This window comes from Meleagris gallopavo, chromosome 16 (genome assembly GCF_905368555.1).
Source record: "Meleagris gallopavo chromosome 16, MGAL_WU_HG_1.1, whole genome shotgun sequence".
Classification (NCBI taxonomy): Eukaryota; Metazoa; Chordata; class Aves; order Galliformes; family Phasianidae; genus Meleagris; species Meleagris gallopavo.
This window is the reverse complement of record NC_139419.1, coordinates 8,679,629-8,704,943: the sequence shown is the minus strand read 5'-3', so window position 1 is coordinate 8,704,943 and position 25,315 is coordinate 8,679,629. Positions and strand designations below refer to the sequence as shown.

At 40.7% G+C, this 25,315-nt stretch overlaps 3 protein-coding genes across 5 annotated transcripts in view; 1 reads left to right on the top strand and 2 right to left on the bottom strand.

Moving 5' to 3' along the window:
- Positions 1-5,298, bottom strand: part of OTOA (otoancorin) — a 39,374-nt gene extending 34,076 nt beyond the window's left edge. The window contains exons 1-5 of the mRNA XM_085237620.1: positions 4,774-5,298; positions 925-1,008; positions 544-572; positions 427-457; positions 306-333 (exon numbers count right to left, since the gene is read on the bottom strand). Coding sequence (XP_085093746.1) covers positions 306-333; positions 427-457; positions 544-572; positions 925-1,003 — 167 coding nt within the window. The 5' untranslated portion in view covers positions 1,004-1,008; positions 4,774-5,298. The remainder of the gene's footprint in view (positions 1-305; positions 334-426; positions 458-543; positions 573-924; positions 1,009-4,773) is intronic.
- Positions 5,299-5,435: 137 nt separating this feature from the next.
- METTL9 (methyltransferase 9, His-X-His N1(pi)-histidine) lies at positions 5,436-23,764 on the bottom strand. Of its 2 annotated transcripts, XR_014886804.1 has the most exons (6): positions 23,274-23,764; positions 19,496-19,686; positions 17,046-17,255; positions 15,852-16,036; positions 15,519-15,595; positions 6,042-6,167 (listed from the first exon to the last, which is right to left on the bottom strand). XR_014886804.1 is itself a non-coding variant. In XM_085237601.1 (5 exons), exons 1-5 carry the CDS (start codon positions 23,445-23,447, stop codon positions 5,962-5,964), a joined length of 966 nt encoding a protein of 321 aa, XP_085093727.1. In that variant the 5' UTR covers positions 23,448-23,759; the 3' UTR covers positions 5,436-5,961. The 2 variants fall into 2 exon arrangements, 1 of the variants encoding a protein (XP_085093727.1); XM_085237601.1 differs by lacking the exon at positions 15,519-15,595 and having other exon boundaries at positions 5,436-6,167; positions 23,274-23,759.
- Positions 6,889-12,436, top strand: IGSF6 (immunoglobulin superfamily member 6). 2 transcript variants are annotated; one of them, XM_010719436.4, is made up of 6 exons: positions 6,889-7,040; positions 8,384-8,737; positions 9,586-9,683; positions 10,586-10,642; positions 10,930-11,013; positions 12,009-12,436. In XM_010719436.4, exons 1-6 carry the CDS (start codon positions 6,974-6,976, stop codon positions 12,045-12,047), a joined length of 699 nt encoding a protein of 232 aa, XP_010717738.1. In that variant the 5' UTR covers positions 6,889-6,973; the 3' UTR covers positions 12,048-12,436. The 2 variants fall into 2 exon arrangements, with proteins under 2 accessions (XP_010717738.1, XP_085093730.1); XM_085237604.1 differs by having other exon boundaries at positions 8,384-8,779; positions 9,604-9,683.
- Positions 23,765-25,315: the final 1,551 nt, after the last annotated feature.

Genomic DNA, 25,315 nt, shown 5'->3' with positions numbered 1-25,315 from the left:
GACTGCACACTGGAACTGCACCAATAAGAAGCCATTCTGAAATACATGAACTAAGTTAATTAACAAGGTTTTTGAAAACTGTAGCATGCATTCAGATTCTCAGCCTCATCCTATGCTTGCTTTTTGCTTTATCATGAAAAAAACAGCTTTTTCCTCATTAGGACAAAATATTCCTCATGGTAGATCTAGACCAAAGTAATCATGTAGCAATTTCATAATGTTTCAGCTTTTGTGGAAATGAAACAGATCAGATGTGAAGTGCACAATGATACCGAAAAATCAAGATGGTGAGAGTAATACATTACCTCTGAAAATGAAGTATATCGAGGAGAGCTACACGTAAAAAATGGAACAGAAAGAGTTACAGCGAGATACTGAGTTTTAATTCCTTTTAGCAACATAAATAGGAACAATTTTGCACATTACCATTTAGGTATTTCCCAGTCATTACTTCCTCCTTAAGACAAAAAATAAAAATGTGTGATCAGTTATTTTTAGATTATATTATAAATGTTATTAGAGAGACCAAGTAAACATACTAACCGCAGCTTTGTGTAGTAACGGAGGCAAATCTGTAAAAGATGATCACGTTACTAAAAGTTGATTTGACATTTTACCATTCAGTTGCTGTACAAAAATGCTTCTCATGCAGCTACCACAGCTATATACACACTTAAAATTTACAGTCACACATATTCTGCAGCTTTGATTAAATGAACTTACAGAAGAAAACTGAAAATAAAAAGCTATTAAATAATAAGTAATTTTGTCTAAATTCTTTGCTGATACAGTCCCTGAGGTCAAGAGAGCAGAGAATAGTCTCCTACTTACTAAACAGCACTGAATCTACTTTGTATCTACTTATTAAACACAGCTTTTTCCATCACACAGAATACATTGCTGACATAGGATTTCTAGTCTTACCTTCAGAATTCTGACTGTGAGTAATCTCAGCAGGATTCATTAGTATCAATAAGAAACACATCTTCAGAAGTCTGAGCATTTCTTCTAGTGTTTATTAGATTCAGAAGATATTTGGATTGAAAAAGAAAATAAAAAGAGCAGTCAAAAGGCAGCATTCGCCCCAAAGTTCCATTCCTGTAAGTCAGAACCAGTCTAAGCTACCAAGTGCAGACTGAGATCAGAATGATCTGCAAGTGCTTGCTCCCAAGCTTTCAATTTAGATCTTTTTCCAGGCTAGAGACACGCTTTATGCAAATACAAGTCCAACAGGTGTGTGTGTGCAGCCAGGGATTGTTTTCCCCCTTTTCAGTAAATACTTTTTCCTTCCTAGCTGCACTTTAATAAGCCACATTCCAAATAAATATGACTTAAATGCCATTTAACAACAAACAAAAACCAGAACTTTTAAACTCGGATAAAATAGAAAAGAAATAAAGAGATTGAAAAAAGAAACTCCAACCAGTCCTTCAGCCTTCCTTAGCTCATGGAATTGCCTGCACGACCTCTGCAGCTCTGCCCTGCCCCGCACTGGGCCTGGCCTTCAGCATCAGTGCTGGGTGCCCCAGGCAGGGGGGAGGAGCTCTCCCTTTCCTACAGTTCAAGGGCTTAACTGCACCATGCTTACTTTCTCCATTTCTTTTTGTTGCTGAATTTGGATCTGTGCTTCCCCCTTCCCCCTGTTGTTTTATTTTGCCATGGATTGAATTACAGATTTGAACATTTGATAATTAGAAACACCTTTTTCAGACTGTTTAATCTCACCTATCTGCTAGGTACCATTTTACAAGAACACCTGTCAATAGCCTCTAGCAATATCTCAGCCTAATGCAAATACATAACTCCAGCCTTGTAACTGGAGTGACTCAAACTGATGGATGACAACACACTGAAACACTGTGCTTTAGGAAGCCAGGCCCCATCCTTGCACACACTGAAGACCTTTTCAACTACTCCTCTGGGAGTGCTGCACTACACCTATCTCATTCAGATGTATCTGGTTTCTCAGACAATGAACTTTCTTGTGTTTGTTTCTGCTATTGCCCTATTAATTTTGCAGTAAGGTTTGATTACTCTGCACAGTTTAAATCATGCTATCAATGTCGATCCTGACTTTTTTATTCCAACTCATTCACTTTGATCACAGGGAGTATTTTAATTAAGGCATACCAAATTAATATATAAGGAGATTGAACGCTAAGAGAAGTTCTCTTCTATCCTGACTAACTGCCATGGACAACTAGCAGGTGCATAAAGGATTTGCAGTGAAATAGCCCTGCTTGATAAGAATCTGAGAGATTAAGTATTTCTTTTGTCGCTGAAACCAGTCCATTTGCAGAAGTTCCCTGGAGCTTTTTGGCAACCCTGAATCAGCCTGTAGCTCTGCAGCTTCCACCCAGCATCTCTCTGCAGAGTTTTCCTTGCAGTGTGGCAGCACATGCTATGAGCGGATCTCCGAGACATCTCTTGCTGGACTCTCAGGTTATGAGGAGCTTGCAGACTGCCCCTGCTCTCACTCCCAAAACACACGCTCTTACATGTCAAGAAATCCTAGACACTTTATCACTGATGCAGCCAGTACCTTATCTGAAGCCTGATAACCAGAAAACTAAACTCATAATCAGAAGTCTTGCTGATAACCCCATGCACGAGTGCCTTTTCTCCCCCTCGCAGCCAGGCTCTCACCACCTCCACAAAAAAGCCCTAACGTGCAGCAGCATGGGAACACTCAGGAGGGTTCAGGCTGCAGAGGGAGGGAGGGAAGAAGGGGGAGGGTAGAGAAGAGAGCTGCTGCGTTCTTATGGCGTCAGTGGGGACAGCCAAGCACTTTACCTTCTTCTGCCACATGTCTCCTTCCCCTCACTCCACAGTGCAAGGAGCTGGCGGTGGCAGCCAGGACCCCTGAGGGGAGGGCAGAGATCGCCCTACAGCTTCAGGTGCCTACCCAGCCTTCAGTCAGAGCGGAGGGGAAAGGTCCTGCTGTGGAAACTCAAGAGGGCGAGAGACTCCTACAGTAGGCAGCAGAGGACTCGTCTTCTCATCCTGAGATGAAGAGATTTCAATAGAATGTATGAGGGCAACAAACTGGGCCAGGCTGGTATGGCCCAGTACCTCCCACCTCCCCGGGCTGAGCTCCTGGCAGCAGAGCTGGAACTGACTGTACCTAGGGCCACACAGCCAAGGGGGCTGTGGCTTCTGTGAGATGAATCTCTGCCAGATTTCTGCTGAAAGCTCCTGGCTAAACCATGCTTTTGCACTCTGTCTTTTCTCCTGCGATGCAACACATCCAGTGCTACCCTAACAGAACAGATAGTTCAGTTATTCTCCAAGGCAAAGTACTGCTCATTGTACCACTAAGAATTGACTTACACATCACCATCCCCACAGCAGGACAGGGATAGCAGAGGAACAGTAAATCCAGGGATAAAGTATCAGGACATCAAACTGGCCACACTTGTCCCCTTGGATGAAATATCAAATAATTTCAGGGAATTTAAACAACGACTGGACTCAAAATGGTTTCTTTGCATGGGATGTGGAAGCAGTTTGCTGCACACAGATGGGCTCATGAGGTCATAGAACACGAAGTCCCTGAGAAGTAGGGGTATAGGTACCATCCCTCAGGGCTACTCTGCACAACAGGTCTAAGGGGGTTTCTGAGGATAAGTACCAAATGCATAAAATACTTTGGGTTTACCTTAAAGCAAGGGTAACTATGCATATTTTCTGCCTAGGCTATTATCTCTACAGGACAAAGTTACTAAGCATTCTTATTCTGCTGTGTGAGTGTGTACTTGACAGCTACATTACAGAAAGGAAAACAAGGCAAAACTATCAGAATATTAAGAACAGGATTGCAGTGTTTTGATTAATATCTACACTCAATATATTTGTGGTGCTTTAACTTTCTTTAACTATATTGTGTGTCGTTTTAACAACAAAGATAACACGACCATACAAGTGTGTGTGTGACAAGTGTCTTAAGATACCATGACAGTTAGTAAACAAGGAAGCTGTCACAGAGCTTCCAACGCTCCCAAAAACTGGGAGTACTTATGGCCCTCTGAAGACCAAACACTGACTCCCGCAAGGCTCAGTCCTTCAGACCTTAATCTTACTCTGGTTACAGATTTTCCCTGTCACCACTCGCATTTCAGTGCTTTAATTTTGCATCTCAAATGGCACAATACTTGTTTAAATTGAGCAAACAAAATAGGAAATAAAAATACTTTTACATTGTATCTTCTGACTCAAAATATCCCAAAGCTATTACAAACGATTGTCTTAAAGATATGAAAGACATGCATAGTCTCCCATGTGATTATAACCTGTGAGAGCAAAACTTTCAAGTGTCATTTAACCGTTTAAGAATTTGCTAAATGAAGCTAAATTCATTGCATGAGAATTGCATGTATTTTACCATTACTGAATAGGTCCGAACAAAGTAAAAGAAAAGGAAAGAAAAGGATTCTTTCTAAAGTATATATAATTCATTTTTCCAACAGAGAAGTTTCATTGCATGCTGTGCTGAAATCAGAATAAGGCTGAGCCTGAATTACTACTGGAAAAAAAAAACTCCATCAGTGAAACCTCTCACCCCGTACTACAGAACACTTAATCTTTCACAAAGAGTAAGAATAAAAGGCTATTAACTTTGCAAGAGAAATCACTAAACATCAGGAAAAGGAAGTCAAAGATAAATTTAAAAAGACAAGCTGAAACATCATACCTGGCATGAGATCACCAACTGTTAAATAAATATCTTGTTTATACTTGAAAAGCAAAAGATAAGTCAGTTCTTGCTTCACTTACCAGCTGATCTACATGCTGAAGTTTCCCTGCTGTCTTACAACACTTACATCCCAAGCAAGACAAGACATAGGCCTGCCAGTTCTGTACTGCTTCCTGGTGTCACCGCTTGTAGTTTTAAAGGAAGGTTTTATCCCAACTGTCAGAAACTAGCCGTTTTACCAGGGGTTTTTAAAAGGAGACATGTTAAAACAAATACTTTGTGTTCCTGGAGGAAAAAAAAAAAAGTTCCAAGCTATTTAAACGTTTGAAATCGGGTCCCCTGAGGTCAAGGGCTCAGAGGCAGTTTGCTTAGAAAACATCTGCAAGAAACTGCCTGCAAATTCTTTAAACTTATGGGAACAATTCACTTTGAAAGTTTATTATCAAATCCATCAGTTTAAAGTGTAGTTTTGGCAAGCTCTACCATAACCTCTTTAGCTGGAAAATGGCATATGCAAAAGCAATGAGTATTTATGAGGCACTGAGAAGAACATGAAAGAAACCCAACCAAAAGTGATACAGTTTTTTGTGGACTGTTATCCCTTTAAGCAATACTTAAATACTGTTTTAATGAACTCAAGGTTGTGTTGCCACTGAGAGCTCAATTCTCAACGCAAAAAGCTGCTGCTGTGAACAAGCATGACTATGGTTACAAAAATGAACACAAAAGTTAATGCAAAAAGTCATCTCAAAAAAGTTTATTAGCATGAATAAAAACGTGAAGAATGACAGTAAGTGAGAAAGTTACTTAGCATGGAAGAATATCCATTTAAACAGTTTATAATCAGCAAGGTTTGAAATAAATGGATAACTTTATTGCCAGATTTCAAGTGATTTCTTGAACAACAATTTGTGTTGTACCAGATTCCTCACAAGAATTATTGCTTCTGTTTGGATCTGATCCCTGTTGCAGGTAAGAATTTAAAAAATATCCCCTGTTACTGCTGGACTGCAGAATGCATTGTTGGTTTAAGAGCTGATAAAAAAAAAGAAATTCTCATCCAAAGTCTCCGTTTAAAAATTAAAAACAATTTTTTCCTAATCACACTACAAAGAAATACATTAGTATTTTGGCCATTAAAATTCTTACATAGTACTTAGTTATCATGGCAATCCCACAAATTCCCTCCCTTCACGTAACCGTAGATCAAATCTCTCTTTCAGAAGCTGCTTCTTGGCTTTGATTCTGGAGATTTACTTCATGTACGCTTACACCGGCTTCAGGACAAAGACAGCATCATCTAGTACATAGTAGTCATTATACATATCACCTTCACATAGGTATGGCAGTCTGGTGAAAGCCTCTATGGCAAAACCAGCTTTACCGAAAACTTCTGGCAGGCTATTAACCTGTTCTTCCCAAGTATGCCCTTTGATTTCCAAAACTTCTGAGGGCTTTTCCCACTTGCCACCTACTGAGAAAAGAAAACAAGTTTTGTTTCAATTATAAAGTAAACTTAATTGTGTGTTGTATTTTCTTTCAGACGTTACACTACATAGACTGCAATCCATTCATTCAAATACAAGGTTGACAAGCCATTTGTAGAGCTGCTGATAGATCAATTCAAGGTTTTTTCAGAAGAAGCTCCTTTTTAAGGTGATCTTACATTACACTTTTAACAAGCAGCTAAACTAAAACTGAAAAGGACCCTCCATCACTGAGACTGGTGTTCAGCAGCCATGGACAGACAGACAATTTAACAAAGATCTTTTCCAGCATTGTATTTTTTTCTTTATGCCTACAGTTTGGCCAAAAAATTACCATCAAGTAATTACATACATAGAGATAGCATGACTTGCTGAGAAGTTTCCAGTGGTAAACTATCTTGCTGGTTAGATAAGAGATGGCGACAGAATCTGCTGTGGCAATGGACACTTGCAAGCTGACGTAACGAATATAGTTTAGGGCCACATAAAATTAAGAAACTGAATACGTGTATTATGCTGAAAAATATGTTACTTGCTATATACAATGAATAAATCTGAAGTATTGCAGGCACAACTCTCAGTTCGAGGTTAAGAAGTGTTCACTCACTTTCAAAATAACGTGGAAACATTTTCTGCTGTCTGCTGTACATTTAGCATGTTTGCTAAACGCAACAGTAAAACCCCTTCTAAACAGGAAGTTCTAAATCTTGTGACTCAAGAGTGTTCTGCAACTCCAGATATTTCCTAAGTTCCTCTTCCTTTGAGCAGAATACTTTCCAGAAAGATACAAGAAATGGCATCTGTCAACAAATTCCAAAAAGTGCTAGTGCTGGCACTTGACTGGATTCTGTACAGTGTTGGTAAGACTTTTTTTTTCCCTAAGCTTCTTTCTACCTTCTCATGTAACAGAATATACAGGATTAAAAATGTGGTGGCTATGATCTGCAACATAGCTGGAAGTATAGTAAAATGCTCTGCTAAGAGTTGATTTCTTCTGTATTTATGCAACTTCCAAACCAAACGACTCTTTACCAATGTCTTTTCTTCCAAAAGTCTGAAATGCTTCTGTAATCTATGATTTTCGGGTCAAATCCTACTGTACTCCCCTGCAAGGAATGCTCCAGCAGCAGCAGCATGGTTTCAGTGCCACTGTGCTTGTTTGGGCGGAGGGTTTAGGCAGCCTGGCTACTGAAACTATGGAGTTCTGCCCTGTCAGGCCAGAACACAAAAGCAAGCTGTAAAAGGAGATGATCAACTGCTGGAGCACAGCGTTCTCCTTCACCTCACAGAATGTAACCGACGACTTACACCACTACAGTCTTCAGATTGCTGCAGCTGCTATGGAATGGCTCTGATGTTGATTTGACAGAGAATTTCATTTCATTCCTGTAGAAGTAACAGACACTGAATATGCTTGAATCTGGTCCATAAAACATTCAGTGAGAGAAATGGTAAAGGGACTGTGTTGGTGTCCACAGTAGAGTCTTACAGACGGCGTATCAGCACGCTCATTAAGACAGAGATCAGTTTATTTTTATTCTAATTTGTTACTTTCTAGAGCACAGGAGAGGATGCTGCTAAGCTATTTTCATTTTCACTGCCTAAGCTCAATTCCATTTTTTAAATAATTAAGCAATGTGAATAAAATGAGATATACCAAAAGTATTTAAATAACGTTTCAAGTTTTTATTGAACTTTAAAACAAAAGTAAATCTGCCAGACCAGTCATATTAAGCCTAACATTTCAGTTCCTTAATTAGAATTCTCCCTGATTAATCTTCCTGTTTTCTCTACACATATTCTTAAATGTCAGAACTAACAAGCAATATTGTTATCCCTAGAAACCCAGAGTCAATATGTGCAATGAAGTGGAATAATGCCTAGGAATTATTAAGAATTCTTCCCAATGTTACAAAAGTGCTAAGTTTTAAATGTCTTAGTTTCTGACATTTCTGCTGCCTCCATCAGGCAGTCTCACTGGACTCCCAGATCTGGGAGAAGAAAGAGAACCCCCTGGTGAAATACATCACTGAGTATCTATGTGTAAGTCACCCACCCCATCTACCCATCTTAAACATTCAAAGTCTGAAACGTGTTTTTCTCCATTTCCACCCACCTCTCTGCATGAACCATAAGTAGCTCTTCTGTTTAAGTGATGCTTTGCTATCTCACTGTCCCTCACGTGGCTGTTTATTCTCAACAGGTGCTACAGGTAGCTGCCATGTCACCGTAACACAGCCCAGGTTTCAGGAAGCTGAACACTCTGCGCACACCGCGCTCCTAACGTGTGCTTTCTCTGCCCATGGATGCTCCCCATCTCAGCCTCAAGTTCTATGGTTTCGCTTTTTTACTAACAGACACGAGGATCTGTGCACTCCTGAATGCACGAATCGCCAGAAGTTCCAAGTGCACACATCATCAGAAAATAGCTACTGGCTTCAAATCAACGACCTGACTGTAAACGACAGTGCTCTTTATTTCTGTGGGATAGCATTTGCAGATTCAGGCTCACCTCATTCTAAGCAAACAGGAGATGGAACAATACTGACAAAAAGAGGTCAGTTCATTATTCATTCTTTACGAAGCACGGTCAAAAGAAGTACATTTTCTTTCCTAAGTACTCTATTTAGATGCTTAAAATAGCATTTAAGATAGAAATACCAACCAAAACGTTGGGGGAGTATGACTTAATTAAAATACTAATTGTGAGGCTACAGAGGGATTCTACAAATAAGCATCTCAGTGTCATTTGCTTATAGACTGTTCTGGCACATGATGCAAATGACTCTAAAATTCCACTACAGAAAGAAATTTGCTACCTAGCCATTCTCTGCACCTCTTAAATCAGGCTACTAGAAAGGATTAGCAAGCGAGAAGTAGAGAAACTGACATTTACTGAAAATACATCTAACAGAGAACAGGGTTTCAGGACTGGGGATTCACAGTGCTAGCTCGAGCCAAAAGTTTTAGTCCTATACCTCTGCAATGTTTGCCATCTAGTTAAAAGATGATGTGACTTCATTACACTTCAATTTTACATGGTTAAATAAAAGTAGCAGGATTATTATTTTCCTCTTTATCCTTCCTTCCCCAGCCTAGTTTTATTTCTAAACAAAGGCCTAAATGGTTTTATTAAGATGTTCTTTAATTACAGCAGAATACTGGGTTTTATTCTCAATCTATTCCCTAAGGAAGTGCTTATAATCAGAAATAACAAGTCTCCATTGCCCTTGCAGGTGATCTTACTAAGAAATTTAGACTGGAAACTAATTTTTAAAAATTACATTGATGTGTATTAAGTTTTTTAATTCCGCAGAGGAAGGGGGCTGATATGTAGAGTTATACGGAAATGACATGACTCATAAAAACTGTTTGTTACTCTAATATTCACTTCTAACTAAGCAGAGGGGCACAGCACTGCAGAATTCAACTCCATGATCACCATCTCAACGTTACTGCTTCTATACAGCATTACTGTATTCACAATCCTTGCAGTCCACAAGGTAGGCTCAAACTGATTTTGTTATTTAGCTTTAAGCAGTCCTAGCATCTCCACAAGGAGACTGAATTCCCAGCTTCCATAACATCTGTCATTAAGTTCTAGCAATGTGGTTGGTTGAATCAAGTTAATATGTTGCACACGTCTGTCTGCAATAGCAATCACATTTTCTTTTTTAAATGAAATGCCTTGAATTTAAAAAAAAAAAAAAGGCTAAAATTATACTGAGTGTTTTAATCAGCAGGTTGAAGACAGTATTTATTAATGCACACTCAAAAAGTAGAGCTAGAAATTACCACCACAAGTCATTAACTCTCTGGATTTGCTTCCATTAGGAGTAAAATAATTTAAATTCAATGCCAAAATATTTGTGAGCTAAAAAGTTAGTAAACTGACTTTACTTGCATAAAGAAATTGTCTTCATCCATTGTGCAAACACAGACATTAGTAAAACTGATGCATATAGGAGCACGACATGTGAATATGGACTTTACAGCTGTATGTGGTACAGCACGGCTCCTGGCTGTAGTGACAGCTGTCTAACCAAAGACAGGAAGCTTGCTGTTGTGGTTTTATTACCTGAATACCAAAGGGGGAAAAAAAAAAAAAAATCAATCGCCTTTTTAACCAGGAGAAAACCTGCTATCTTACTTTTGACAACTAGGCCGTGCTTCGGGCAGGTTCTGTTGTACACAAAATAAAAATATTTACATCATCTACTACAGAAACCAAAAAAGGCTGTGTATGTTTGAAAACTCTTGATTTTTTCAACGTTACATAAGCAAATCTATTAAGTTGACTTTTATATATTCTCACCATAATAAGGCAACGCTTCATTATTCTGCTACTTTACTTGTTGTAAATCAGCTCCTTGTTTTAATCATTTTTTATTCCCTCTCCTTCCAGTTAAAACGAAAGCTGCTAAATAGAAGTGGGAATGAAGGGCAGAGAACAGAGAACTGTGTACGTCATCACCGTCTGCTTTACCTATACTTTAGAGAGTAATAAAAAGCCATACTTGCTATTTAAATATCCATTAAAGAAGATACATATGTTAAGAGATGTAGTATTAATCGAATTTAAACCCTCTGAGCTGCCAAATTGTAAATTCCTAGAGTGTTATTTAGTAACTTTCCCAAATACACACACAGGGAAAATAATCAGAACTATAAAAATGTAGCAAAAGATGCTTCTCCCAGCTGTAGCACTCAACTGTAGCACTAACCTAACATCTTTTAAATCATTTACAGAACATCAGTAGTGGCCGAAAAATTTTTCGAGCAATAGCCCAAGAACTTCAAAAGCAGCATTATGCTGAGCGCTGCCACCAGCCTGTAAGTTTTATCTATATGGGAAAAATAGCTATACATAAGCTTTTGTATTTATATATATATATATATAGATACATACATATATATTTCTATGCATGCACATATATGTACATTTAACAATGAAGTTCTGTAAGTATTTTGCCAAGAAGTTCCTCCAGCAAGTTGTTCTGGACTTTGATAAAACAAATTCATTAGGGCTCATTCTTGGGCTCATTTCATTTGTAGTTCCTCTTGTGCCCTCAGGCCAGGGTGGTTCAATGACAGAATCATAAGAAAATTGTTTCAAAACACCTCTGTAACATTCTTACACATATTTCCCCCAGTTCAACATGTAGCCTAAATTAAGCAGTCAGTATCACTGGATGAAGCCACACAACTTACTTCATCATTCCAAATTTCCAGCACTAAGTCTTGAATGGCAATATAACAAAAAAATTTTGCATGTCGTCAAAGTTACAGAAGGCAATTTCAGAAGTCACATGTACTTGCAAACAAAAAAAAAGGCTTCAAAGTGATCCTTCAAAAAAAATTCAGCTTGAGAAACATTATAAATTCTTCCCTCAGCTTACACTGAACTATTTCAGAGGTGTGATGCAAAAGAAAAAGGAATAGAACAGCAAGTCAAGCACTTCTCCTCTAAACGTTTTCACTTTACCTCTGTACCACCCTAATTGATTTCCTCTGTGATTATCCCTTTAAAGACTTCAAGTCCCTGCTGACTTAATCCTTGGTTTGAGTGTCAGATATGAACACAGTGAAAATACAGGATATGTTTTAATGCCTCTGTGCTCTCTGAAGACTAAGAGAAGACAAGAGGAAAAGGAAGCATTTAGAAACCTGTAGGTACCATACAGCCAGATAGGTTACTTGATAAACAGAGAGGGAAGGAGTTTGCTGGAACAGTAAAGGGTGGAATTTACCTCAAAAAGGAAGTTTGCATTTTAAAAAAGCCAAAAATATTTGCATCAGTAAGTAAACGCTTATACATTTTTCCCTAGGATCATGTGGAAGATGACACTGTTTATCAGAACAGATGAATATGTGCTGCGTTTCCAATTTGTTTGATATGTTTGATGCAACTGAAGGGGCTGATGAAGAAGTGAAGCTTTTTCACAGACTTACTTTCCTTTAAAACGCAAGGAGAAAATTGGACAGGGCAATGTTCTGTTTGCTGAACAGATCATCAAAACCAACATTATGTCTGCTACACATTACTTCCCATTCCACAAGAACAAAAGAGTGGGAGAAGGCTTCAACTTTTAGAATAGAACTACTAATGCTTCATAAAAACTTCCCCTTTCAATTTAGATTAAATTCTACACATTTTTACATGAATTTCAATGCATTTCTTATATGTGAATTGTGCATTTGTGTAAGATGTACATTAATCAACAGCAACAAAATAAACTCATTACGCAGTGACGTTCAGTTTGCAGTCATATTAGTGTGGTAGTTATAATGGATAACAGATGAAAAAGTACTGAGTCTTACAGCAGTTTAACAGCAAAGCAGATGTATTCTGTAGATAGGCAAGCAGGAAAAAAACCCACAACAGATAACAGAAATGCACGTACTGTCACGCTAAAGCTCATTTGGGATGGGAACTTCTCCCTAGCCTACCTAGGGAAGAAGATGGCAGTCACTGTGAAAAGGCTGCTCGAGCAACTTTAATGTTCAATCACCAGCAAGACAGCTCCTTTCCTCCACACTACCGTCTGAAGTCAGGATTATCCGGAGCGCCAACCTTTGCTCACAACAGATGCTGGCACGAATGCAGAAGTGCACAGAAGTTATTAACCAGCTAAGGTACCAAATCAGCACTTTGAGAAGTGACCTGCTGATGCCAGGCATACTTCCTGCTCAGGAACAACTGCATCTATCATCATTTAAATGAAGCAAGGACTGAAGTGCTACTTCTCATTTCAGTGACATGAGAATTGACAGATCAGACAAAGCAAGGCCCCACCTAGCACAGTACTGTGTTTCCAGATCTACTTAATACCAAATGCTTCAGGAAAATGAAAAATGCACCTTCCTCTTCTTATCCCTATCAAGCAATCAAATAAAAACTAATGTGTTCAACAAGAACATTTCACAATCCCAGGCTGATAGTGTTGATTTTTTTTCCTGAACTTTGGTGGTGAGTTCAACATTTTTATTTTGGAGAAACTTAAACCATTCTAGTCTACTGTTTAGGACTGACTTTATACAAATGCAATGTCTGTATTAGGAAATACAAAGCATTTTATAATCAGCCAATGGGATACCTACCAAAATTACCAAGTTAGACTAGTCACACAAGAGCATGGTTTGTTATGATACCATATGATTCATATAGCTTACTTGACAAATTTATACATGAGCAGGAAATGCATTACTTGTTCTACATATTGAAAATAAAACTTCTGCGAAGAGCTTAATTTATGATTTAGCAACTTCAGACTCTAGGTGTCACTGTAATTCCAGAAACAGCACAGAAAAAGATGTTACCTCCCACTCTACCTTGCTTTGTTCTCTTTGGGCAGGCTTCACATTGACAGTTTCTGCAACTGCTGTCAAACTATTCCAAGTGTAGTAACCCAGATATGTTTCATATCTCCAACTCTAAAAACTGATCCTTACCTGACTTATCCCTGCTCTATTTGTTCTCCACTTTAAAATTCAGAAATCTCCCCAAGCAGGTCCAAACTTTTAAATTAGCTGATACAAGGAGCAATCCAAGATCCATACATGTTTTTTCTTATCATAAAGACCACGTACATATGTGACATTTAAGGCATCATCCTGTAGGACAACTGAATGAAAATACTGAAATCTAAAATCTTTTGTATGTGGTGAACACAGAACGGCTCTTCACTGTTTCTTTAGACTATAGCTGAATAGATCTTAAGTTGGAAAGCTTCAGTGGAATGCCAATAACTTGTGCATTTAGTAACTTGCATTGTCCAGAAATGTTTATATAGACCCATATCCACAACAGAGGTAAACAAAGTGAACACATTTTGAAGTTTCAGTAGATATTTACCAACTGGAACGCCAGAAATGATAATGGCATACTAAAGTTAATCTGTTACGTGTTGCAGGTCACAGACAGCCACAAAACATCATCACTGCACTGGCTGAGACTTATGACTAATCATTTACAAGTTGCCAGAATAAACCAAGGTTTGACTTCAGTTTACAGGCTATCTTAGCTGTTCTTGTTCGAAGTTGAAATCCATTCTAAGATCACCAACCAGAGAACAGGTTTCTAGTCTTTCAGGATTTCCAAATTTAATATCCTATTCTATTCCCAGTATGCTGCAGGCAAATAATGATAGATTATAAATGGACTTGGAGTATTTTTTTCTTCCTTAATTTACCTACCTCCTGGTGTGTGAGGAAGTTACATGTGGTCTACCGTGGTTACCCAATAACATGCAGAAGAGTAGATACTGGGTGCAACAGTGATTGCAAAACACAATGACTTATAGTTTTGAAGGCACACAAACACACACATCACTCCTCAATTTCTGCTTCTAATACATTCATGGAAGTCTAGTGAGACAATGCTGTTATTTGGAATTTAAAATAATTTTAAGTTGCTCAGGGACATGATTTAGTGGAGGGTTGTTAGTTAGGGTAATCTGGTTAGGTTGTGGTTGGACTTGATGTTCTTTAAGGTCTTTTCCAACCTGAACAATTCTATGATCCTATGATTCTAAAGAGAGGAAGTGAAACTGTCTTACATTATAGGAACACAGCTGCAACCAAATCTGCTTGAAAATATCATACAGATGCATAAGTCAAATTCCTATCTCATTTAAGGCATACTACTTTTTAGAACACCTACCAAACTACATCCTCAAATACTATGCTTTAAGCAGCTTTTCAAATTATGTTATTTTTAGACTTTTTTTTTTCCTTTGCCTGTCTCAATCCCCCTTCTTCCCCAGTGTTAATGGCATAAAGAAAAATAGATTTGTTTTGATTTAGGATTTCCAAAATGCTAACATTATTAGCTCTGTACTTTCTGGGAGCACACATACTTCTGCTGACAATTCTTACTAGTCAAGGACAGCCAATGTCCAAAGAATGACTGATGAACACCAGCCTTTAGAACTCAAACCTCCTTCAGCGTGCCTCAAGTTGAATCCCCACAATCACAGGCACCTGAAAGAAGCTTCTAGCCTCTTCTGATGTGCAGTCACAGAGAAAGATTCATTTGAAATGACTCTCATGCATTTCTTTAAAATGCAACTACAGGAAATAATGGAATGTCAGCAACAAATTTTACTTCTTATTCCAGTTATTAGTACACTACTAATAATGGTAGGTATTTCACATTAGTACATGGTCTATATTTTACTCCAAGAGCTCATACTGGCCAGCAAACATTATCTCCATAAGAATTTTTAGGTGTAGTTCATCTGGAACGCTTGAAACATTTTGAGCTAAGCTGCTCTACTCAATACTACAGACAGTTCTGATGGATTTGTTCAATGGTTGCTAGAGACAGCTGGGGTTACCTATGTGACAGCAGCAGAGGGCCCTAATCAGAGATCAGTTTTCCCATGTTGCTCCAACACAGCTCAAATGTGGCAACCTGCAGAACAGGATATGTGACTTCAATATCTGAGCTTTTTGTTGGTGCCAACAATGTATGCTGGGGAATTAAGAAAAAGGTTCTTACCTCATGTGTCCTATTTACCTATCATTTCATACTTCTCAACAAGCACACTACAAGTTATTTATAAGTAAGTCAAATAAAAACATGTCAATTATTTTAAAACATCTAATTCAGAATATTGCAACCTACAAAAGCTTTTAGTTGCCTAAATAGCTACTATCCATGTACTTACCATTTTCCACGTACGGGTGAAACGGCAGAACTAATGCTAGAATGACTCTGCCTCTAGTTGGCTCCAGGACACTTCTAATATCTTTTAATACAGTCAGTGGCTGATCACAGCGATCCAGCAAATTCAAACAGCTGATAACATCGTATTGAAATCCTGTGTTCTGCCATTCATTTATGCCAAGCACCCTACAGAGAGAGAAAGAGATAAAGAACCATGTTCAGAGGGAATCAACCGAGGACAAAAATTCCCAGTTATTGTGCTGGTAGCACAGAAAGGTCAGCCAACCAGGCAATGAGGAAAGGCAGTCACTTCATTCTAGTCTTACGGAATAGAAAACTACTCAACAATAGGCATGGCTATATATTCAGCCACACCTTCATACTGCCATATAAACATCGAGGTATTGTTAAAGTCTGATGTCCTAAATTAAAACTGAACATCCTTCTCAAGTAACAACAAAGCTGAAATGTGATTAATGGTTTGCAGCATTTTAACCACCCTGACTTAGTGTGCAAACCCAGTTGCTATTAATTTTCCACTTTTGGATAGGTAAAGAAAAGAAATCCACAGTTTCTTCATTCTTTGTGTTGAAGTCTAGGGATACTAACCATTATTCAACAAGACAAGATCTGCTGCCTACAAGAACTTCCAGCCATTGTGACCAGAGCACAGCTAAGTTCTGAAAGTGATGAGGTTTTTGTTACTAAGTACTGTTCAATCTTAATAGCGAGAGCTAAGTATAATAAAAGATTCTTTACAAAGCAGACCACAATCATAACTTTGAGTGATTAGATCCTGATACCTGAATAATCTGTGGCTATAACCAGGATCCAGTGTGCTCGCTTTGCTGTCCCATCACTTCCTCTCGCAATTTTGAACTGTTCATTCACCAGTATCCAAATTTTGTCTCATTGTCTTGTTTAAAGCAATTTACACAAACTATGAAAAGAGACTTCAAAACAGTGCTGCCAATTTTGTCTTAACTGGTAACAGGGGATATTTGCATAACAAAAGCCCTGGTAACAAGGAACATCAGATGTGTTTGCTTTCTTGTTTTTGTATAGTTCAATCCTTTCCATAAAGATCAAACAATAGAAAAATTGACTGAAAATACTGGATGTTTATAAAATATTACAAAGATTATTTTGCAGTAATGTTTGATATAAACAATGTAGGGAGCATCCTGAACAATACCTGTATTTTTTCTTCTGAAGCTGCCATATCATAGTTTCAGACAACTCAGTGGCATAGATTTCTTCAAAGTGAGGACTCATGACTTTAGTAACCTCTCCATCTCCAGCTCCTAAATCAAGAAGTCTGTGGGATTTCCATTCTGGATTTATTTTAAGCAGTCTTTGAAATTGTTCTGGGGAAAACACAAACATTGAGCCCCTTCCCAGCAGCCTGAAAGGTAAAGACGAGAAACATTCAATTTCATACAAGCTTGAGCAGGAAGGACAACGAAGTAATTTAAAATGTGCTTTGGCAGCAATCAGTCACACAAAATAGATAAGGTCATCTCTCAGATAAATTTACAAATCCAGTTCAACTTGCCTTCTACTTGTCAGAGATCACACAAACACAGCTACATGCAGTTTTAGCGGCTAAGACTTCAGGAGGGATTTGATCAGGAAAAGAAGAGCTTGCAGGCTGCAGAGCAAGAAAATGATCACAAACAAAAAAGCAGGGAGGGGAAGATAAAGACTAAGCCTTATTTGTCATGTTTGCAGATCTGAATCTCTCCCACCTACCTAAAAAGGAGAAAGAAGGCAGAGCAAAGGAAACAGCAAAACGGCTGCAGACAGAAGCATGCACAGAGAATAAGGAATAGGATTTGGAATTAGGAGGAATGGCAGGGAAGAGATTTAAAGAAAGCATGGGGATAACACTGCTGGAGTGGCAAAAGAAAAGACTTCTTAATTGTGTGTTACAATGGCTTTTGTTGCTATCTGCAGACCCTGCATTTAACTCGAAGAGCTGTCAAACAGCAAATAGGTAACTCATTCAGGTATTGGGTAGAGGTGACATTTGGGTTCTTTATGGATCACGGCAATGGCACACACACCCAGAACTGACTGAAGGCTGCACAGTGACAGATTTCTGCTGCCATAGCAGAATTCAGAAGATGAAAGAGTTAGGAGAACAAACAGAAGAAAAAAGAACGGGTCAATGACAGACTAAAGGTAGTAAAAAATATATATTATTTAAACCCATGTTGGATAGCAGGTTAAATTTAAGAAAGAAAATGAACAGAAATCTTATTCTCAAGAGGAAAAAAGGTAAACAGATAAAAAGGATGAAAAAATAAAAAATCTGAAAAATAAGAGGTCTAGATAGACAATTAAAAACAAACACCACCAACATAAGGATAGGCTGTACAGGTGTGTAAAAGAAACTAAAGTAGGATATTAAATATATTAAAAAAAACAAACAGAATACATGTACAATAGAACATGTAGAATCCCTTTGCAGCACATTCATATCAGTCTACACTGTCTATCTGGCTCATGGCTATTATGTAGAACAGCACTATGAGGAGTTACTCAAAGCACTGAAGAGCCCTTGGGGAAAAAAAAAAAAAAAAAAAAGCAAGAGAAAGGACTATGGAAGATCAAAGGAACCTTCATATAAGCCTACAAGTACTAAAAACACCACAGGAAGCTCAGAGACATCTGGTTAGAAAACAAAGATTATTTTCCTAGCCTTAGTAGCCAGCTACTGTCCTCAAATCAGACTGTACTGAAATATGTAAAGATGTGGGGATGGTGGAGAAATGGGGCAAATGCAACAAAATGTATTCTTGATAGAGTCAAAAGTGCTACGTTGTTACACACATCAGAGCAAAAGAGAAGTGAGTGAGTAGAAACTTTGACTTTTTGGGGGTATAACATGAAAGCAGCCACGACCAGCTAACCTCTCCCACTGCCAATCACAGGAGAGATCGATGCAATGCGACCAGGAGGGTAATGGTTTATAAAATTTCTGTTCCCACTTCACTGACATTTCATCAGCCAAATGCACCACACCAGAAGCTACCTGTTCATGTATGGCTTCTACACAAACCATGATGAAATTAAGTTCTAACGGATAAGACGAAGGATAGAATCCCATTCCACGTAAGCATTACAAGACTTCACTCAGCAATTTCTGCATCGTTTAGAAACCTGCCTAATTTTGCATCAGGTATGTCCATAAGCCTTAGATGCAATGCAGAACTAAGTGGACACAGCCACCTTCAATGAGGACAATCACAATGGGAAATGCTACAGATATGGCAGCAGATAAAGGGCAAGGAGGAAGGAGAAGAAAAGCAGAGAGGAGGACATCATCTAGCACAAGGAAAATACTCTCTAAGAGAATAATCAGAAGGAAATTAAGTAATGATTACAAAATACAATTAGAATACTCTGCCTCTCTCCTGACTAATTGCTATCGCTCCCTCTGCCTTGCTCATACTGGCAATGGTGTTGTTCAATTAAGAGGGTTTAGGGGAAGAGCACAGTAGGGCTTTGCAGATGTTAGTCTGCCAAAGGGGAAAGCACAGAACCTTAAGAAAAGCTGACAGGTCAAGAAGTAGGGCTGAACACCTGAAAAACCTACATCCAAAACGTATGTAGCTTACCTAAGATTGACTTTTCACTTACCCATTGATAGATGTTCTAGACATAAAAAGGCTAAAAATTGAGGACACAAAAGAGTGATAGAGCTGGATAAAAAGCCAGCCTGATTTTTCAATGCTGTTGTTTAAGAAGATCTGCGTTCCTTGGTCAAGGTAACTCTGGACAAAAATAGGCTGAAGGGATTCAGACAACTGTTCTGTGTTGCAGACATACCACTAGAGAAAGAGACAAAGGATCATTAAAAAGTTCAGCAACATAAAAACCGAATCGTTAAAAAGAAATTGAACACAAAGAGAACTATTATCAGTTTCTATAAATATAAAACTTTAGCTTTCCCTCAAGACTTTTAAACAGGCTTCAGGATTGATTAACTCAGATACGAACTGCAATCAAGTGCAGACAGACGACTCTATAAATAACACTTAAAATTTTATCTTAATCACTACATGGTAGTTTAAAGAATTTTATAAAACAACTTCACTGTGGAACAGCACCACACTGGTAAAACAGTATGAAGTGGGACAGGGTTGTTTTCCGTCTCTGCTCTTAATTTGTCACTATGTATCCCTGGAAAGATATCAGGAAGTGCATCTGAAATATTTTTCGCAGGAAGAGAGAGAATCCCATCAATACTTTGAAGAACTGCTCACCTGTCATTTTGCACTATTGGCCTACACTTCACTTACTAGTGCCAACAAGAATGTCCACAAGCCTTTCACAACCATTTGGTCAATAAAGCTTATCCCTGTTATCTCTACTAATAAAATAATCAGGTTCGCACATCTAAGAAATCATCAGTATCAGCTGAAAGTTCTATACCTTCTTATTTGCAGAACACAAAGCCAGAGTAAAAACAGGCTCATGATTACTTTCAACCTGTGTTACCTGGTAACAACCAGTCCTATACAAACTTATCACCCCCTTAAACCTCACAGCAATGTTCCCTAATCTGTCTGCCTATGTTTATGGTGCAGATAAAAAGTCACAAGTAAAAAGGTGTGTAGATTTTCATCAGAAACTTCTAAAAACTTCTAAAAGTTTCAGCACATGGCCTCTTGGGGTAACTGCACAATGATTCTCACCTAAAGCAGTGTCTGCAGCCATACTATGAAGAATACATCCTGGTCCCTTCACGTTTGCATATGACAGAACAGTCAGTTACTGCATGTCTACAGTGTTGAGCAGCACAGCGGAACTTCCAGTCACTACTGTAACACAATGATAACAGTACAGGACTCTCATTTCAGTCCTGCTGTTCCACAGTAACAGTGCTGGCAAGCAGAGGGAAGCAGACAGCTGTAACAGGTCCGTGGTGCTGGATTCATTCAGAGGCTCCACCAAACAGCATCAGTGCAGCAAGGTGTTCCAAGAGCCCCCAGCAGAGGAGCAAATATACTCCAGCTTAAGTCTATTCTGAACACTATTGGCACTCTGGCTAAGCTTCTGACAGTACTCAGCAGTACTTCCAAGCACACATCGTCTTTTCCTCTCAAACCCAGATTTTATGAAACCCCTGGCACAAGGATCCTCAGCACTGCTATCTACCAGTTTGGGTCTTTTTTCACTGCAGCACAGACTAGTGATTCCCAAAGGAATCCATAGCAAATAGTGAAAAAGCACTCAAGCAGCAGCCAGCATACTTTGCCCATCCATCTGCAGATGGCAGGAGAGGACAGTTTCAGGGAGCTGAGGAGCAGGCTGGGATGTGTGTCGGCTCCAGCAGTTATTGTGAGGCTGCTGCAGGTGCAGAGCAGTTCCTCGCATTGCCGTTTTCAATGAAGAAGGAAATGCATCCCAGTACCAAAGCTGTGGGAAACACAGACTTTGATTCTTAAGAGATATGAACACCCACATGCAGTACCTGAGCTCACACATCTTGGTTCTGCACTGACCTCTATTACTGATAGTTTCAGGATCAAACACAGAAACCAACTGCCCTACAATTCCTGTCCCTGAGACTCCTGAACACTGATGTATATTAATATAACCATTGGCATAACGGTGGTGACATCTGTGAGAAGAGTTATTTCCAGAATTTAGAGGAGGGCTGTCAACAATGCCCGATTCCTTCATGGTTAAACTTGCAAGTAACAGCACTGGCTAAAACACCTATAACTATATAATGCTAGTGAGTATTAGAAGAGATACCAAATTACAGAGAAACAAACTGACAAAATCCATCCAAAATTCGAATAAAGTAAGTGGTGAAAAACAGCTTAATTCTGGAACTAATTCCTCAAAACAGAACTTGCTTTTGTATTCCTCCATGTCCAATTCCTCAACAGCTCTTTTCATGCCACAAGTTTCATAACATAAAGCACATCAATCTGGTGCGGCACAATGGTAGAAAAACGACAGCATATCAAAGAAATCTGAAAAGAAGTTTTAAGTCACATAATAAAAATTACTACTGCCTAATACTGAAAGAAAACAAGAATATACGTTTTTAAACTAACTTACATAAAGCTAACAAAATCAGTGAAACTGCTGAGTGCCAGTACCAAGGCCCTCAGCACGAAACCCCAGCTCATGAATAATGCCAGGTCTGTAACCCTAAGTCTTACTAAGCTTACCAAATGATCAGTACATTACAGCTGAAATCCAAATCCAGTGAAATGGAAGCGGAGGTTGCTGACAATCTACCTGTGAATGACACCACTGCCTTCACAGCATGTTTTCTTGATCTACTTATCTTTCTAGTACAGTTTTTAAACAGGAAGCACTTGCAAGTTTTCTTTGTTAAGCAGAAGGAAGGTTCTTTCTGTAAGCCCAGCCTCAGCTTCTGTCATTCTACCCACCCACTGAATGACCCAAACGCAGCTGAGCTCCCTCACCCCAATACTGGGCTCACTGGCAGCAGGGCTCCGGCTGTCACTGCCCACTCAGAGCACAAAAACCCTCCGTAACAGATCAGCCCGAAGAACTATCATGTACAAGTGCACGTTTTTCCTCTGTACAGCAATCCTCAAGTACATCAATCCTCAAATACATCACATCTTCTTCATTAGCTCAGCTATACATATTTGACTTAGATAAAACATCTTCCTTCAGCTCTGCACGAGTTACTTCCCTCCTGAACTCCTGCCGGATTTTCAATAGCATTTCAGCAAACCTTAGCACAGACCTGAACATATCTGAAAAGCAATCCCACCTCAGAGCCACCGAACGGCCTCGGCGTGGCTCCGACTCCCCTGCAGGCTCCCATCGCCGTGCCTGCGCCGCCCAAACACGGCGCTGACCTTTCAATGCAGTTCTGTCACCCTGCAAACTCCACTTTGTCACCTAGCGCCACTCGAGGCCTCCGCGCGCTTTGTCGCTTTTCGCACCCACAGGAACGTCCTTCCTTCAGGACACACCGGCACTGACACGATGCCCGTGCGACCGCAACCCCATCGCAACCACCGCACCGCACAGACTTCGCTCGGGCTGCGTTCGCTCAGGGACGAACAGCGCGGCCACTCAGGCAACCCGGCACCCCTCACCGCGCCGCCGCAGCCCCGGGACGCCGACACGGCTCTCGCTGGCCGCCCTTCCCCTCCCGCCTGCCGCCTCTCACCCGAGGAGCGCACGTCAACTTTCTCGGCAGGAGGACGCGGCCGCCGCCGCTCTTTGTCTCGCCCGGGCCCGCGGCCCCTCGGCCGGCACAGGGCCGCTCCCCTCCCCCGGTACCTCGGGCCGCCCGGCCCCCGCCCGTCGCCTCCCGCGGCGCTGCCCCGCTCCTGCAGGGCCCGGCGGGCGCGAGGAGGGGGAGCGGAGGGGCGGGGAAGGCGGGGCAGGGCAAGCGGAGGCCGCTCGGCCGTACCTGGTGGTTCTCCCCGGCGCCCGGCGCGGGCGGGCCGTGGCTGCCCATCATATTCGCGTAGAGGGACCTGGATAAAGGGCTCCGCAGGTACCTGGCGGGGCCGGCCCACATCCTCCTCCTCAGCGCCCACAGGAGCAGGGTGTAGCAGCCCAGCCAGCACGGCCACAGTCTCATCGGGGGACGGGGCGCGCAGTCACCCCCTCCCGCAGCCGCCGCCGCCTCCCCTCTCCACGGCAGCGGCGGCGCGCAGCCCGCCGAGCTCGGCGCCCCGCCGGGGCCCGCACGCACACCTCGGGGCGGAACGCGGCGCCGAGGCGGCGGGGCCCGACCGGACCGCTTCGCTGCGACACGCCGGGGCCCGGCGCGCACCCGCTCCGTCCCTTTCTCTCGCCGGGGGGGCGGGGCGCCGCTCTCAAACCGCAGAGCGGCGAATGGCGGCGTTCGATCCGCGCCGCTCCCACAAAGGTGGCGGTCCCTCCCCGAGGCTCGCGCCGCCTCCCTCGGGCGCGCACGTGCGTGGCCCCGCCCCGCCCTGACACCCGCGTGCGCCTGCGCAGAGCTGCTGGAGCACGAGGCGCTGAGGCGGGAAGGAGCCGAGGGGAAAAAAGCGGGGTTCGCAGTGCCGGCCTTAGAATCATTCCTGTTGGAAAAGACCTCTAAGATGGTCGAGTCCAACCCCAAACCACCCCCACCGTGCCGCTGATCACATTCCTCAGTGCCACATCCCCGCTGTTCTTGAGCACCTCCAGGGATGGCAGCCACCCCTCCCTGTGCAGCCTGTGTCAGTGCCTCACTGTTCTTTCTGAGATTTTTCCTAAATACCCAACCTCAGTCTTCTCTGGTGCAACTTAAGACCATCATCTCTTACCCTATTGCTGTTACTTGGGAGCAGAGACCAGCCCCACCTCCCACAGCCTCCTTGCAAGGATTGAAGAAGGCTTTTCATACAGCAGCATGTGCCCTTGCTGGAACAAAAGCCCCAGTTCCTGTAGGTTTGGGTTACATGTTACACCATTCTTCTCACTTACGTTTGAACGAACTTAGGTTATTTGTACTAAGATAGTGAGGAATACCACATCCAGTTGAAAATAAGCGCAAAGCTAGACAAAGCCTCTCTCGTTAGTTGAAATTCCATCCGTGAATGGTATCAGGGCTATTGCTTCTAGTCTCTCAGAAGAACATTTCTTAACAATCACTAAAAAAAAAAGCAATCTCTTTCCTTTAGATCCAGTTTGAAAGTCCACCACCTTTATATCCTGGTAGAAAGACGTGGGAAGTCAAACCACCACAGGACACAGCATGTACCTGGGAGATCCTCTGATCAAGAACTAATCAAATCCAGCCTTGGAAATCAACTTATTTTTCCCTCCAGGAATAAAACAGCTTTATAATCAAAATCCAAGGTGACAAAAGCTAAATTTGCTGCTTATTTAACAACATCTACTTGAATCTACTAGATTCTACTAGATTTAACAGACATCTACTTGCAGTGTGTAAATGAATAAATAAAATTATTTTGGGTTAATTACATGTTGGTGACAAGGAAACATTTTATCACATGTAAAATACAGATAATTAATTTCATACTGAATAAGAGATACACTAGCTTTTACATTCATATTGTTAATATAGAAACTGGGTATGTTTTAATAAGACATTTCAAACTTCCTGCTCAGGGATACATTTGTCATTAATATTCTGTTGCAGTAGCTGGATCCTAATCATATTTTTCTCTTGACAGGCCATAAGGAATGCACTATTTGCACACAGTTAAGTAGTAATTCTGATACATTATTTTCACATCTGCTGGTGGAACTGAACCCTGCATCAATTGCTGGACAATCTAAGAAAACTACTCCTTGTGTATGTATACATCATTCAAAGCAATGAGCATTCTTGGGGAGGATTTTTTAAAAAAATAATCATTTCTCCTTTTTCCTTAACTTTTTAGGTAGTATTTCTTTTTTTTTTTTTTTTTCCTCTAGGTGGAACATTTCTATAGCTGATTTAATATTTGGGCTGCAAAAGGTCCAAAACATACC

Excerpts from the sequence above, each read along its gene's own strand:
- IGSF6 (XM_085237604.1), top strand. The coding sequence starts at position 6,974 with ATGGCATCTGTCAACAAATTCCAAAAAGTGCTAGTGCTGGCACTTGAC. Across the intron at positions 7,041-8,383 it reads CTGGATTCTGTACAGTGTTG|GTGCTACAGGTAGCTGCCAT; the intron begins GTAAGACTTTTT and ends TATTCTCAACAG. Across the intron at positions 11,014-12,008 it reads CTGAGCGCTGCCACCAGCCT|GATCATGTGGAAGATGACAC; the intron begins GTAAGTTTTATC and ends ATTTTTCCCTAG.
- METTL9 (XM_085237601.1), bottom strand. The coding sequence starts at position 23,447 with ATGAGACTGTGGCCGTGCTGGCTGGGCTGCTACACCCTGCTCCTGTGG. Across the intron at positions 17,256-19,495 it reads TCTAGAACATCTATCAATGG|GCTGCTGGGAAGGGGCTCAA; the intron begins GTAAGTGAAAAG and ends TTTACCTTTCAG. Across the intron at positions 6,168-15,851 it reads TCACCCGTACGTGGAAAATG|TAGGTGGCAAGTGGGAAAAG; the intron begins GTAAGTACATGG and ends TTCTTTTCTCAG.